Genomic DNA, 16,177 nt, shown 5'->3' on the forward strand with positions numbered 1-16,177 from the left:
GAACGCTCAACCAATTATCGCTAGGGTCCACTAAAAATGAGGACGCTTCCTGGTTTCTGCACTTTCTCCACCTGACCTACTTGCAGCCAATAGCTGCTTAGTATGGACCCCACGTGCTCCTATTCCTAAGCGCTTACCAATCAGAGGAGCGGTAGAAAGGAGCTGCCTGAGGAGGTTGCTATATCGGGCATTAGAGTGCCTGCTGTGAGGTAAAAGCGTGCTTGAAAGTGTATAGATTGCCTTTCTGGCAAGTTCCTTATGTGTATTAGATATGAAATGTGCAGATCTGCTTACTAATATTTACACGGGTCTATATTTTGTAGCTGCTGGGTGTCTCAGTCTGCACTGGCAGGAACCCCATTTCATGTGGCTAAGGCTTCGCTATCATTGCAGAAACATGCTGCATGGCTGCACCGAGCCCTGCCCCAGGCCCACAACCTTAATAATCAATCATTGCCTGTCTGTATATGGCTGATAACTGCTGTACCGTTATACACTCACCTCAATAGAAATGCCACAGAAATCTCTACATTTATTGAACCCAAATCTGTTTTTTTTGTTTAAGTAAATAACACAGTCAAAGGGAAATTTGAAGTCTAACTTGACCAGTTATTTAGTTTAGTTATCCCGTTGGGTTACACAACATATTGTGGTGCGCACAAGGAACTTTCTGTGAAAACACAACATTTTGTATCCTGACCTGAACACACTGTGTGGCACATAGCCAAGAATGAATTAGATGTATGGAAGGAAGGTATGAAAGCTGCTGAACTAAAGGGGCCAGTATATCACAAAAGTGGCCAGAAAAGCTCTGCAACCAAGTTGAATTTTTAATTTGACTTTAAATCACTATTATAGGGGCACATTTACTTACTCACAAACGGGCTGAATGCGTCCGATTGCGTTTTTTTCGTAATGATCGGTATTTGGCGATTTTTCGGAAAATTGTCGCGACTTTTTTGTTGCCATTCCGAATGTTGCGCAAAATCTGGCGATTTTTTCGTAGCGTTACTACTTGCGCGAAAAGTCACAACTTTTTCGTAGCCTTCGCGCCAAGTACTAAAGATTCGGATTCATTCAAGCTTCAGTATGGTGACTTTTCTTGGGCCAGGTTGGAGCTGCAGAGTGCCATTGAGCCCTATGGGAGACTTTCCTTGGGCCGGGTTGGAGCTGCAGAGTGCCATTGAGCCCTATGGGAGACTTTCCTTGGGCCGGGTTGGAGCTGCAGAGTGCCATTGAGTCCTATGGGAGACTTTCCTTGGGCCGGGTTGGAGCTGCAGAGTGCCATTGAGCCCTATGGGAGACTTTCCTTGGGCCAGGTTGGAGCTGCAGAGTGCCATTGAGCCCTATGGGAGACTTTCCTTGGGCCAGGTTGGAGCTGCAGAGTGCCATTGAGCCCTATGGGAGACTTTCCTTGGGCCGGGTTGGAGCTGCAGAGTGCCATTGAGCCCTATGGGAGACTTTCCTTGGGCCGGGTTGGAGCTGCAGAGTGCCATTGAGTCCTATGGGAGACTTTCCTTGGGCCGGGTTGGAGCTGCAGAGTGCCATTGAGCCCTATGGGAGACTTTCCTTGGGCCAGGTTGGAGCTGCAGAGTGCCATTGAGCCCTATGGGAGACTTTCCTTGGGCCGGGTTGGAGCTGCAGAGTGCCATTGAGCCCTATGGGAGACTTTCCTTGGGCCGGGTTGGAGCTGCAGAGTGCCATTGAGCCCTATGGGAGACTTTCCTTGGGCCGGGTTGGAGCTGCAGAGTGCCATTGAGTCCTATGGGAGACTTTCCTTGGGCCGGGTTGGAGCTGCAGAGTGCCATTGAGCCCTATGGGAGACTTTCCTTGGGCCAGGTTGGAGCTGCAGAGTGCCATTGAGCCCTATGGGAGACTTTCCTTGGGCCAGGTTGGAGCTGCAGAGTGCCATTGAGCCCTATGGGAGACTTTCCTTGGGCTGGGTTGGAGCTGCAGAGTGCCATTGAGCCCTATGGGAGACTTTCCTTGGGCCAGGTTGGAGCGGCAGAGTGCCATTGAGCCCTATGGGAGACTTTCCTTGGGCCGGGTTGGAGCTGCAGAGTGCCATTGAGCCCTATGGGAGGCTTTCCTTGGGCCGGGTTGGATCTGCAGGGTGCCATTGAGTCCTATGGGAGGCTTCGAAAATCATGCTAAGCCTGAAAGTTTTGCCCGCCGCTTACGAGCGCTGAATACGAAAAAGTCGCGACAAGATACGAGCGCATCGTAATGGCTACGAAAAACTCGTGTTTTTTCGCGCAAATCGTATTGGTAAAGAAAAAGTTACGACAATTTCCGAAAAGTCGTAAAGGCGCCGACAAAAATGGCAAAAAATACGAAAAAGTTGCAAAATGTTCGTTTTCCAATCAGAATTTTTCCAATTCGGATTCGTGGGTTAGTAAATGTGCCCCATAGTGTATGCTTTATTCATTCTCCTAAACAGTGAATGGAGTTCTATCGATATCTAGTATAGTTTAAAGTAGATATCTATAATGCATGTTATGTGTTATACACTAATGCTTTCTGAATATTTGTTTGTTTTTTTTTCATTTTTTGTATAGATTTTGTTGACTGGAACCATGCCAGTGACATGGACATGCCCCCATTCAAACGCTGTCCTGTGTTTAGCTGTAAGCACTGAAGGAGTAGTTGCTTCAGGGGCAGAGCTTGGGGAACTCACCATTTGGAATGAAGAAGGACACCCTATAGGCAATATACAACTGAATGGTGGGGAGGATGTAACCAGCATTGCCTTCTCCCCAGTTTGCGCCACCAGATTGTATGTGTCACATGGGGAAAATATAAGTGTGCTGGACAGTAGGGCTTTTAAAGAGCCAGTAGAGACTTTCATTATCAACAAAGAGGAAGTGAACTGCATTTCTGTTAATGAAACAGACAGTCTTCTGGCTGCAGCTGATGATTCTGGTTCAGTCAAAGTCTTGGATCTTGAAAAGAAAAAAGTCACCAGATCCTTACATAGACACACCAATATCTGCTCAGCAGTCTCTTTTCGCCCCCACTGGCCTCATAGTCTTGTTTCTTGTGGTCTTGACATGCAGGTGAGAGTGTTATTTCTTTTCACTGAACTTAGTTTTAGCTGTAGGAAGTTTTGGTTCTCTCTTTGGCTGTGTACCTACCGACTTTGTACTCCCAGCTGAGGTATAGTACCTTGCTGGGTACATTAGTTGGTGTGTACTTCTGCTCCCTCTTAAACATCATTCACTTAGGAGTCTCAGTGGATACTGCCAATAAACATAGGCATAATGGTGCTGGCAAATGACTCACGCTGATAGAATGTACAGCTTTAATGTGGCAAAAGGTAAGCTTTTCAAATGCTACCACTGAAAACCTAAAAAGAAAAATGTTCACACTGTTAAACTCTTTAACATTGGATTAATGTAGGATTTGGTTTAATTTAATAAGAATTTAATTTTATTGCTTGGCATCTTTAGGAGTCATTTACTGTTGCTGGTACATTTGTTACACCACCTCATTTTCCAGTGAAGGTTGTGCTGTGGAGCAGCCCGTCAGGCACTAGTGAGCCCTGTACTTCTTAACATTTAAAGAGTGCAAAGAGCTTCATGCTAAGAACAGATGCAAAGTGTAACAAACTGTGTTTGTGTCTGTGTTTTGCACTTGAGAAATGGAATGTCAACCTTTAAAAATAAATAAATAATAATGTAAAATTTGTAATAGTCCTCTTCTGAGCACTTTTGCAATTTAAATACATTTTCAGTTTTTATGCTATTCAGCTGTTGTTGCAATGAATTTTGTAACAACAGCACCACCTGCTGCTCAGTTTTCAGACCAAGATAAATTTGGAGCACATGTTCTGAATAGAGAACTCTACTGATATTGCTCTGCTCAGGAAAACATAATAAAAGTAATCTAAGGTTTTTAATCATTTAATTCTCTTAAATTGTACATGCACAGATTATTTAAAGTAAATTATTTTATGTGTACAGTATATTAGAGGACATTTATTCATTTTTTATTACCAGGTCTTACTTTGGAATGTGCAAAAAGCACGACCTCTGTGGATAACAAATCTGCAGCACTTGTCACAAGATGAAGAAGATACAGATTACCAGCAGTCCCCAGGTCAGCTCTTCAACCCCCCTCTGGCTCATTCACTATCTGTAGCTGCCTCTGGAAACACTTTTTGTTGTGGTGCTGAAGATGGCAAAATACGAGTTTTCCAGGTTACAGGGACACGATTTGAGGAGGAGCTGTTTTTTAAAGGCCACACTCAAGGGGTTTCACAAGTCCATTTCTTAAAAGAGGAAACGCAACATTTTTTGATCTCTGGAGGAAATGATGGCAAAGTGTGTCTTTGGGATACTGGCAAAAAAACTACTCAGCAAAAGAAACAGAAGCAACCAAAAAATCACCATCTGAGGAAATCTAACTCAGTGCATGCAAAGGCCGGCAGCTCCGGTCACAAAATATCAGATGTTGCTGAGAGCATCAGTGCAAAGTTGTCCATTGAACATGGGGAGAAAATAAACTGGGTTTCTGAAGCTTCACTCCAGGGATCTAGATCAGTTCTAGTAGCAGACCCAACCAATTGCATAACAGTTTATCAACTGGGAGAAATGTAGTCGTTGTGTATATTGATTAGAATAATGACTTGAATTGTACTGGGAGCATATGCCCCATACAGATGGACACATCTGTAGCTGCTTGCTGTGCCTTATAAACTGAGTTGCAGGGAGAAGAAAACTTTGTGAGGGAGCCACTCATGTAAATTCGATTGTAACCGAAGCTTCAAAATACTGCAGTGTTTGCCTTTTTAGCAATATGAGTAAAATCACTGGGATTACAATGTTTAAAACAAACTTCTGCTTGCTTTTATTTTTGGGAAAGGCTAATGGTATTGTCTGCATTGGGTATAGATTTATTTTTTTTAGTTATTCCTTTCCACTGCCAATTAAGCAAATAATTTATTCAGTTAAAGAGCCCCTTGTAAGGATATGGAGAGGTCACATCAAGTGCTACAGAAATGGAAATAAGGAGTTTGAAGCAGGAATTTGTGGCAAATAGTTTGTGTATGATTATATCTGTCTAGCAACTTTATTTAAAAAAGGTATGGGTTGAATGTAAGCAAGGAAGCGGATTCCATCTATTTACATTTGTCTAAGGTTTTTATACAGATCCTCAGAGGTGAAAATTACTTAAGCCGCCTACACAAGGCATCTTTCTGTGACAGTCAGCTAGTGTGCCCATGGGTCAGTCACATGAATATACAGTTACAAAATGCTCTTTCACGTGCCAAATCAGGTCATCGCCCATACCTTTTTTCTTGTATGAGGGGGTGGTTAAGAATTTGAGCAGCAAGGAATTTTTGATGGCAGACTGTCAGTGGCCACAAAGGCTAATAAAATCTTGCCTTGCAAAAAAATCTTTTAAATGTGCCACAGAATCTATGTACACTTCTTGCCCTTATTATAAAAAAAGTACAGTAAGGATTATTAAGGAAGGATTATTAAACTCATTATGGTGATCAAAGTATCAAGTTATGCATAAAGACTTTTTATACATAACAATATCAATTATAAGAACAATGCTAGTGACATGGGGTGCAAAGTGTTGGCAAAAAAGGTCTTCTTAAAATTAAGGTCATTAAAATAATGGCTGATTTTGTAGATTTTAAGAAATGTTTTTGCTAGCCTCCTTTGTCACATGAATCTGAAAGTGAAAGAATTTTCTATATCGGAATAGCTTGTGTCTGATTGCCTGCTGCCCTAAAGGGTTTAAAATATTTATCTCAATAGCCAATTTGGGAATAAACTTCAGAACATATTTAGTTCATTACATATTTGGTGCTGTTGATCTGGAGAAACCCTCTTTTCCATTGACAGTAAATTACCAATCCTTCTTTATTCTGCAAATACACCAGCATATTTACATGTAGCCTCACTGCATTCAGATCTGAGACCTTTCCACAAGTAACATAAATTATTATTGTTATCCTTTATTTGTGTAGTGCCAACACAGAACAGCACAGAACCACCAACAAGCTATTGAGGCATCAGGCCTATTAAGACTGACAGCACACTTGCGCCTGGGTTCGAAAATGGCAGACAAAATGAGGAATTACGTAGCAATGTTTTGGCACAAGGGATTCACACTGACTTCTGTTTAAATGTATTTTTACATTTAGGGCCAATTCACAAAAGGTCATTACCACTTAACGCATAGTTTTATGCGTTAAAAAGTGATCGAAGTAATGATTCACCAAAGTAATTTCGTATGCGTTACTACTCATATCGCATGCACAAAAATCTCTATTATTGCAAAGCGGTATGTCCATCTCATTGGGGTAATTATCTAATAGAAATAATACTAAGGCATAATTCACAGACATAATTTAAACATTAAAAGTATGAAATATTGCAATAATTTGTGCTAATATTAACACCTACTAGGGGTAGGCATTACTAAAAAAAACATTGCGGTTCATGAGCATTTGTGAAGACAAGATGGAGTTTGCAGTCGGATTTTTGTTAGATTGTGAAGAAGAGAATCAAGTATGTGTTCGCCCTAGAGTGATGCATGATGGAGTTTTCATTTTCAGAACGGTAGTTTTCAGAAAGTAACGGTTATGTGCGTAATAGCGTGCACTAATATCGCGTGCTACGGAACAACGCATAAATATATTGCATGCTTAAAAATATGTCATTGTAAAATAAATAACGACAATAAAATCACTTCTTAATTCAGACAAGTCCTTTTAGTGAATCGATCATTAATTCTCCAAATATAAGAAGTGATAATAAATTTTTAACGCATGCGAAAAATCAAACTCGTTTTTTCGACCTTTTGTTAATCAGCCCCTTTGCCACTTGTGCTGGATGAGATTCAGCATGGGCTACAAATGTAATTTACGAATACAGCTGCACATGCAGTCACAATAAAATGGAAGCAAATCTTGCACCATAGTATAGATGCATTAAGCACTAATATGCTCTCCAAGTCTGTTTTGAAGAACTGTGCAAATATGTGGCTTATGGCACTAGGAAACCTGGAGCTAATGCCATCCTGTGTGGGGGTAATTTCCGGGTTCCAACAACCCCAATAGGCACAACAGACTAAATAAACATCAGAAGTAACACAACTTCCACTTCAAAAATGCAAGCCAACTTGCTAGCATTACTTAGCTTTCAACTTGCTAACAAGCACATTCACTATAGTGTTGATTTTGAAGCATTGGCTGCAATTGCAGCAGACACAACTCCCTTTGTGGGGGTAATTACACTGGAATTGTTAGAAAAAATCCAAGGTGATTTGCATCTGAAATTTGCACCCTGCACACTACCTGTGGAGCAGTGACCCTTTTCAGATTTTTGCAATTGTGCTTATAAACCACTGAATTTAATCTATGAATTAATCTTTTGAAAGTAAAAGGGATGCAGAACTGAATGTACAAAGTCAAAGGCCCCAAAACAAAAGAAGCGAAGCTGCTTATCTTGGAGAGAATTAAAAAAAGAGATGCACTTGTCACCTGGAGTAAGAGATTAAGGGATGGGGTGATATTTGTAGTGTTAAACACAGGTTTTTAGGGTCCAGTAACTTGATGTACAGTATAGTGAACTGAATGTACTATATCAGCAATATACCCGTCTTACTGAATAGTATCACCCTGTAACTGAGCTGTGTGTGTTTTATCTCCTGATGTTGTCATGTGAATATTGCTGTGTCCCAACCTTTGTTAAATAAACATTAGCTGAACTGAATCAGAGCAAATCAGAAAGCTATAGTTTTGGGTTGTTGGCTAGAAGAACTGACTGCATTATAACTCTATCATTCTACTGGGGCGTAACTATCGAGGAAGCAGGGGGGCCCAGGTGTGTCATCAAATAGCTTTATAAATATTTAACAAGATGAAGTTTTTCTTGCTGACCTTTTTTATTTTATATAATAGATCAGGGCTGTCCAACTATTCAGGCTGTAATCCCCCTGTATTGTTTAAATATGTAATCTCCTGTACTGTTCACACCTTTTAATCCTTGCATTGTTCACCCCCTGCATTGTTCACACCTCAGGCTCTAATCACCCACATTGTTGCCCCTGTTCACACCTCAGACAGACTGTAGGAGCAGTGCCAGCATTATGTCAGTGTATGCTGTCTGTGTGTGCCATACACACAGGCAGCATAGGGCAGAGAGAGTATGGCACACATAGGCAGGGTAGGGCAGGCAGAGTATGGCACATACAGGCAGGGTAGGGCAGGCAGAGTATGGCACACATAGGCAGGGTAGGCAGAGTATGGCACACACAGGCAGGGTAGGGCAGGCAGAGTATGGCACACACAGGCTGCATAGGGCAGGTAGAATATGGCACACACAGGCAGGGTAGGGCAGGCAGAGTATGGCACTCACGGGCAGCATAGGGCATGTAGAGTATGACACACACAGGCAGGGTAGGCAGAGTATGGCACACACAGGCTGCATAGGGCAGGTAGAGTATGGCACACACAGCCAGCATAGGGCAGACAGAGTATGGCACACATAGGCAGGGTAGGGCAGACAGAATATGGCACACACAGGCAGGGTAGGGCAGGCAGAGTATGTGCCATACTCTGCCTGCTCTATGCTGTCTGTGTGTCCCATACTCTACCTGCCCTATGCTGCCTGTGTGTGCCATACTCTGCCTGCCCTATTCTGCCTGTGGGAGGTGAACCTGGCAGGGGTTTATTCTGGGAGTTTGATAGCATTTGAAAATAGTCATTATATGGTCCCTAAGATGTGTAATTATATGCTGGGGGTTGCTGTGCTATCCACAGGGGAAGAGGAGGCATAGGGATTTAAGGTTGTGTCTTAATATGACATAATATAATTCTTTCACATATGAATGAAGGCTGATATCCCTACAGTGAGCAACAACCATTTGGGGTTTGCTGCGCTATCACCATTAATGTGGGTATAGTCTTAAAAGCTCTTGTGATAACATGGGTGTGGTTTTAAGTGGGTGTGGTTTAAAAAGCGGGAGTGGTCAAACTGGCTTCCATTATCGGCCCTCTACCGTGTTGGCCAGAAAAATTCTGGCCCTCGGTACCACAGAAGTTGGACAGCGCTGTAATAGATGAAACTTAGTTAAGTTACAGAGAGAAGTTTCTCACAGAGAACTAATTTATTTTACTCTTATGCATTAAGGAAAAACAATTTTAAACAGATTAAAACAAAGAGCAGGCACAATATAAAGTATCATTTATACTTGTGTTTGACAAACTATGAGGCCTGACTTATTTGTGATGCTCACTTGTGACTCTGATGAGCACTGAAAGAGCCAATTGGCCATTATACACTTTCTCTTGAGCTCAGTAAATGGACTATTGATAAGGGGCATTGACACTCCGAGCAAGAGATGTATTTTCAGAGACCCATTAGACTTTCCATTAGAGACTTCTCCTCTCTTTTCCAAAAAAGAACCAACAGATTTCCCTTTTCCTTGAAATTGCTCATCAGTTAGGGCCTCACTCAGCCCTATGCATTCCTGGTATCCCCATGTAACTGCAGGGTTTGCTTTCCTCTGTAGTTACACCCCTGTGTATGTAACTTTATAGTTCTGTAAAACTTAAGCTTATTCTGCTTTCCAATCATTTCTTTCCTCTGCGCCATCTAGTATTCAATGCATTTCCCTCTGGGGCAGCTTGCAATGATTATAGCGCTGTTTCCCCATGGGCTGGGTTACCACAAAACCTGTCCAAGTAGTATTAGTACCAAAGGCAATGCTGCTGGACTCTTGTCCTTCACTATAACGTACTGATTTACTGGAAATTGAAAGAGAAAGACGTGTCAAAATGAGGCGGAGACACACAGGGTGTATATATAAATATATGATGTCACACTATTGTTACTTGCACTATAAAGGCACTAGCTGAGAGAGAGTGACTGTGACTGTTCTCAGCATTCGCCAGAGCTTTCGGTGAGTTATTTACTCTGTAGGATCCAGTGCTTTGCCTATTCTTCCTTCTACTCACTTTCCCATTGTTTTCAGGATGTCTGTAGAAAATTATTGATAATATTTACACACCAAAAGATGATCTGCTTTCAGTTGCAATTACATTCACAAATACCTTTGGGGTCACTGACTTTTACTATTTGACTATTTTTTGCTACATACACTAAATGTGTAATTCAAAGTTATATTAGTATCTATGATTTTTTAAATATAATTTTAAACACTCCTTCACCCTAAGGTCATTGCACAGAAAACCCCTTAGATAGATGGAAGTGTGAGAGGCAGAGGTAAAGCACAAGCACATATTATTTTCTGATCTCTGTAGCATACGCACACTATTTTAATGCAAAGAGATGTGGCTGCGGGTTCCAGAAGTCAAAATCAAATGTGCTCCATTTGTATGTGGTGTCAAATGGGCTTCTTTGTAGCACTGGTGTTGGGCAGTCTGACTGTGGGAAGGAAAACAAGGTTTCATGTTAATTTAAAAAAAACTTTTTTTATAAAGCTGAATATTGAAAACATTTGAAAATTGAAAGAAGAAATCTACAATTAGATTTGCTGCCTTAAATAAAATGAACATACAAAAAAACTGAACATAAAAAGAAATGGTGTTCAAAATGTATAAAAGTTAATGATTTCCTAATTGGAAAGGTTAACTGGAAAGGCTAATTACAGGGCAAATACACTAGGGATCATTTACTATGTGCAAAGTGCTAAAGAAAATGGATGCAATCCACAATGTTTTTTTTCAATTTAGCAGCTTTCTGTGCACATAGATACTGCCCTGTCAAGGCTCGCCAGGTTACAAACAGCAGTATACAGTAAGCTCGCAAATCGGTGGTGGGGGGGGGGTGTAAGCACTCGCGTATATAAAGCACCAGCCTGATGGGATTCATGTAGGTACAGCATTGCTGATTGGAATGAAAGCCCTTCACATGTGCTTTATATATAAAATGGAAAAGGGCACCCAAATATAATGCAAAACCTTCTTTAATAAAATATAAAAATAAGTGTTGCATATACAATAAGGTGTCACACTACCACAAGTTCTTAAGGCTTGCTCTGATATTAAATGTGTGTTCTAAAAAAATTTTGTTTTGTTAGTTTACATTTATATTCTTTGTAGATTTCAGGACTTAGCAGTTTAACAGTGTTAATATCATGATTTTCAATCAGTGTGGAACCACGGTTTATTTGGTGCCAAGGCCTTGCCCTTGATCGCCCCCCCCCCCCACCATAGTGAGATACCATTCAGTGCAGGGGGGCATTTACAATGCAATGCGTGATGGTGACAAGTGGGGGTTCCCGCTTTTATTTCCTAAAATGACTTATTTTGCTTTCCCAGACATGGTTGCCACCTTTTCTTGAGAAAAATACTGGCCTTTTTGTATTTTTGCCTTTTTTCCCTATTAATAACATTGGCATCATGCACCCTTTTTACTGTCCAGGTGTTAAACCTCTCCCCGAAAGACTTTGAAGCAGTTGCTCCTGGCCGTGTTACTGAGGGCACTAGCCCCTTTGAGAAGCCTACACCCTTTGACTATACAGTTAGAAGGTTAGCTTCTTGTTAGATGGAAAGGCTAGAAGTGACATTTACTCTCAAACACACATTTTTCAGCAAAAGGTGAGAGGCAGCAACTGAGCAGCTGAAACAATTAATAATAATGCATGCAGCTTTCTGCTACAAAATATACCATATGGCTCCTTCCTGCAACTGGGAAGCTTTTACACGTCCAGAGAAATAGGAATGGAGAAATGTCACATTTTATATACTAAACTCACTGCACCAGTCTAAAGCTTCAGCATCTATAGAGTAGTAATGATCCATTTGCTTACAGTTGTCACAGGAGCTCCCCATCCTAAAATCTATTTGAAGTGTCAATGATACAGCACATGCTCAGTATGCTCTGAGCAGCTGTTGAGAAACTAAGCTTAGGGGTCATTGCAAATTATCAAGCATAAAATGAGGTTTTAGGGCAGTGGCACACGGGGAGATTAGTCACCGCACAACAAATCTGGCCGACTAATCTCCCCGCAATGCCATCCCACCAGCTAGAATTTAAATCATTGGTGGGATGGCATATGCGGCGCCATGATTTGCCAAAGTCGCTCGTTTCCTCTCAAGGCAACTTTGGCAAATCGCGGCGCCGCAGCGACTTATCTCCCCGTGTGTCACTGCCCTAAGTGTCATTGTCATGTCTCCAGCATATGCTTCCATCATCTTGTTATTTTGTTGCTCATTAGCAGTGAACTCCCTCTGCTGGCTGTTTACTGTGTAGTCTCTGACCCTATGGAACCACCATACTCCTGACATGTGACCTTTTACAGTGCACTGTGGGAGTCCAGACTCCATTTTGTAGCCTATGCTGTGGAAGAAGCACACTACATCTACCTTCTCCTCCATAGTAGCATTGCTGGAAAGCATTATGGAAATAAAACCTGTCCTGAGCCATCATTAAAGCTGCCAGCACCTCAGAGATACTGTTGCATATATGTCTATGCATATAATTTCTGCCAGCATTTGTATCCATGTTGCAGTTTATCAATGTAGTTGTAGTGTTTTATTGCAACCACTTATTGAATTTTATACATTTGTTTCAGTTTCACCTCTATTTCCACAATCACCCAGTAAAGTTCAACAGATTTCACCCTTGGTCTCTTTATTGGAGTGTGGGAAGGTTTAGCTGTCAAGCTACACACTACCTCAGGGTAACACGTGGTGAGGACAGAACAGTGAAACAGCGGCTATCCAGCAATTAGAGAAGTTCAGAAGCTTTACTGCAGGCTATAAAACAAATGCAGCGAGAAAGCAGCTACATAACTGTAGTATTCACCCACTAAACTGTGATAAGATTCTAGACTCAGTGAATACACTGAGGCCTGCTACCTTGTTAACACAGCTACCTGCATTCAACTATACAGCTGTCCCTGCAAGGTCAAATACCCCCCAACAGCATAATGTCCCAGAAACAGACACCTTCACTTATAACCCAGTCCCAAGTTTCTGGTTCCTCTCAGCGCTCATCTGTTATTAACGCTGCCGCCATTGCCCGCGCAAAAGCAGAAGCGGCCAAGGCCCGCGCCTCCTTTGCAGAAAAGGAGATGGAGGCAAAAATGGAGTGGGCACACCTGGAAGCAGAAAGAACACGCCAGGAAGCAGAGAGGAAAATTGAAAGTGGTCGCCTAGAAGCATTTCTAGAGAAGCTCAACATAGAGAAGGAAGCTGCAGCAGCCATGGCTGAAGCAGAAGCTCTAGAGGCAATCATATACTCTGATAGTGAAAAACACAGCAGGGTACCTGATCTGGAGATTGAGGCCCAAGACCCCCTACAGCGCACTTCTGAGTATGTCCTCCAGCAATCCAAACAGGACACAGATTCTCTTTCAGCACAAGAACCAGATCAACTCGCTACCTGGGAGCCAGACCAAGATTGCTACATGACTCAACAAGTCAAAAGCAAATCACAAGTCCACCAAAGAGACAACGCTGAGCAAAGTGATCTCGCTTACCGCAACAGTTATGTCAACCAAGTACCCAAACCTGTGGGTTACCCTCTAACCTCCTCCTCTGCTTTGTTAAAATGGTATGTCACTAATCAACCAAAAGGAGAACCTCCAGACAGGTATGATTACACAGCACCTTCTCACTATTACACTGGTCCACCTGCCTACCCTGGTGACAACCAGGCTACAATGGACTTTGCCATGTTCTTGGCATGGCGCAAGCTAGTCACCAAAGGACTTGTAAAGTTTAATGACCACCCAGAAGACTTCAGAGCCTGGCGTTCTTCCTTTCATAGCACTATCAGAGACTTAGACCTATCATACAGTGAGAAGATAGACCTCCTGATAAAATATCTAGAAACTGAGTCTGCAGAGAATGCCAAAAGGATCAGGGTGATCAACATAAACCACCCAGAGACTGGTCTTAAGCACTGTAAGGTCAGTGTAAAATGCACAGAATGTGACAGCACACATCATAACACAGCTTTACACCCTGGGCCAGCCTCATGGGTTTTACCTCACAACAATGGCACCAGCAAGCATGGTGGGGAGGAAGGTGACACTGCTACAACTACACCAGAGGTAAGTTCACAATGCACAGAAATTTGTAAAGGAGCAAGAGGTGACTAATCCTGCTCCAAAATTTGCCCTGTTAGAGTATATCCAACAGGCCATAAAGACAGAGCTGTTGATATCAAAGGCCCAAACACTCCTTAGTCCCTAAAAACTTGTGCAGGAATCATCTAGACAGCAGGGAGAAGGGCATCTGGCTACCATGTAGAGTCTATAGATGGATAGATACACTTAACCTTGTCAACCATAATTGAATGCAGCAGGATTCCTGACAATAGATCTGAAATTCCTACACCAGATGTAGCACTGCACCACGTGCACTCAAAACCTATAATGTACTTAATCCCTGAACTTGACCCTAAGGCTCAGATAATGCTTCTCCTTGGGAGGGATATCTTACAGGTCCATAAAGCAAGAGACCAGATTAATGGTCCACACAATGCTCCTTACGCACAAAAGTTGGGCCTAGGATGGGTCATAATAGGAGACGTCTGTCTTGGAAGTGTGCACAAACCGGCCTATGTAAACAGTATGCTCACAAATACACTAGAAAATGGGCATCCCTCCAACTCGCAACCATGTCATAATAACTTCTTCATAAAAGAAAGACCTTTCAATACAAACCTGACTAGTGAGTCAGGTTTGTATTGAAAGGCCTTTCTTTTAAACACTTTTGATGACAATCATGCTTATGACCGTGATCAGATCATCTAGGGTGCACAGTGTTTCATAGATTTCATAGACAAAAAGGACACCAGAACAGATGGAAAGGGGGAATGGCGGACTGGAGGAGAAAAAGGTAAATGAGATCGAGTTGGGAAGAAGGGAATTGGTACAAAAGGAAAAGACAAGAAAGCCAGAAGGAAGGAGTAGAATTTCGACAAAGAGAAAAACACAAAGAAGAATTAGGGTCTCTAAGAAACAGAAGGGAAAAAGAAAAAGAGGCAAAAAGAAGAATAGACAGCAGGAATTAAATAACAAAAATGAGACAGATAACCCTCAGACTGAAAAGGTACTAAATAGAGAGGAACTAAAAAAAGAGGGGATTTTTAATATCAGCAGTGTAGATCTCACCTCCAATGAAGTACAGATACTAAGCAAAGGATTAACCTTTGCACCTACCAATAGGGTTAACCCTTTTAACTTGTTAATTGATGCTCAGAAGTTCAGAAGGAAACTAACATTGAAACGTTATTTTATGAAAAATGATGGAATAATAAGAAATTATGACATGAAATCAAAAGAGAAACAGTTAAAAAAGAAGTCAGATTTTATACCGAAACAAGATAAGGGAAAAGGGATTGAAGCATATGAGAAACTAATAATGCAGGACTTGGAGGAGATGGTAAAAAAGAACAACAAAAAGAAAAGAAATAATTGCTCCAAAGAGGAGTATGAGGCTCTAAAAAGTTTGGAAAGAAACACAGAGATTATCATAAAACCAGCAGATAAGGGAGGGGGGATTGTAATAATGGACAAGGAAAAGTATGTTGCAGAATGTGAAAGACTACTAAGTGACAAAGAAACCTATAAAGAACTAAATCGAGACCCTATTAATGTGTTCAAAAATAAATTGGAAAAAATGGTAAGAGAAGCAGAAAAAGAGAAGGTAATAACAACAAATGAGTCACAATACATATTAATGAAATACCCCAAGCTTCCGGTATTTTATACAATCCCTAAAATACATAAGAGTCTTAAAGACCCCCCAGGACGCCCAATCATCTCTGGAATTGAATCACTTACAAGTAATTTATCTCACTTTTTAGATACAAAATTGCAACATTATGTCAGAGAACTACCCTCCTACCTTCGAGACTCTACCCAAATACTTAACTTGCTGGAAGGGGTAGAATGGAAGGACAATATGATATTAGCAACCCTAGATGTAAGAAGTTTATATACATCAATCAAGCATGATCAGGGGATAGCAGCAATCAGTTATTACCTAGGGCAGGATGGTAATATGGAATTGGGTATGAAATAATTTATTTTACAAGGAATAGAATTTGTGTTGCATCATAATTATTTTTGGTTTAATAACAAGTATTTTCTACAGCTGTGTGGCACCGCCATGGGGACACGATTTGCTCCCAGTTATGCCAACCTATTCATGGGTTATTGGGAAAGGGAACATCTA

The 16,177-nt window shown here is 41.5% G+C and overlaps 1 protein-coding gene across 1 annotated transcript; it reads left to right on the forward strand.

Moving 5' to 3' along the window:
- Window positions 1-104: 104 nt before the first annotated feature.
- wdr53 (WD repeat domain 53) lies at window positions 105-5,846 on the forward strand. Its single transcript, XM_002935097.5, has 3 exons — window positions 105-209; window positions 2,559-3,056; window positions 3,999-5,846. Exons 2-3 carry the CDS (start codon window positions 2,577-2,579, stop codon window positions 4,596-4,598), a joined length of 1,080 nt encoding a protein of 359 aa, XP_002935143.1. The 5' UTR covers window positions 105-209; window positions 2,559-2,576; the 3' UTR covers window positions 4,599-5,846.
- The last annotated feature ends 10,331 nt before the right edge of the window (window positions 5,847-16,177 follow it).

This window comes from Xenopus tropicalis, chromosome 5 (assembly GCF_000004195.4).
Source record: "Xenopus tropicalis strain Nigerian chromosome 5, UCB_Xtro_10.0, whole genome shotgun sequence".
Lineage (NCBI taxonomy): Eukaryota > Metazoa > Chordata > Amphibia > Anura > Pipidae > Xenopus > Xenopus tropicalis.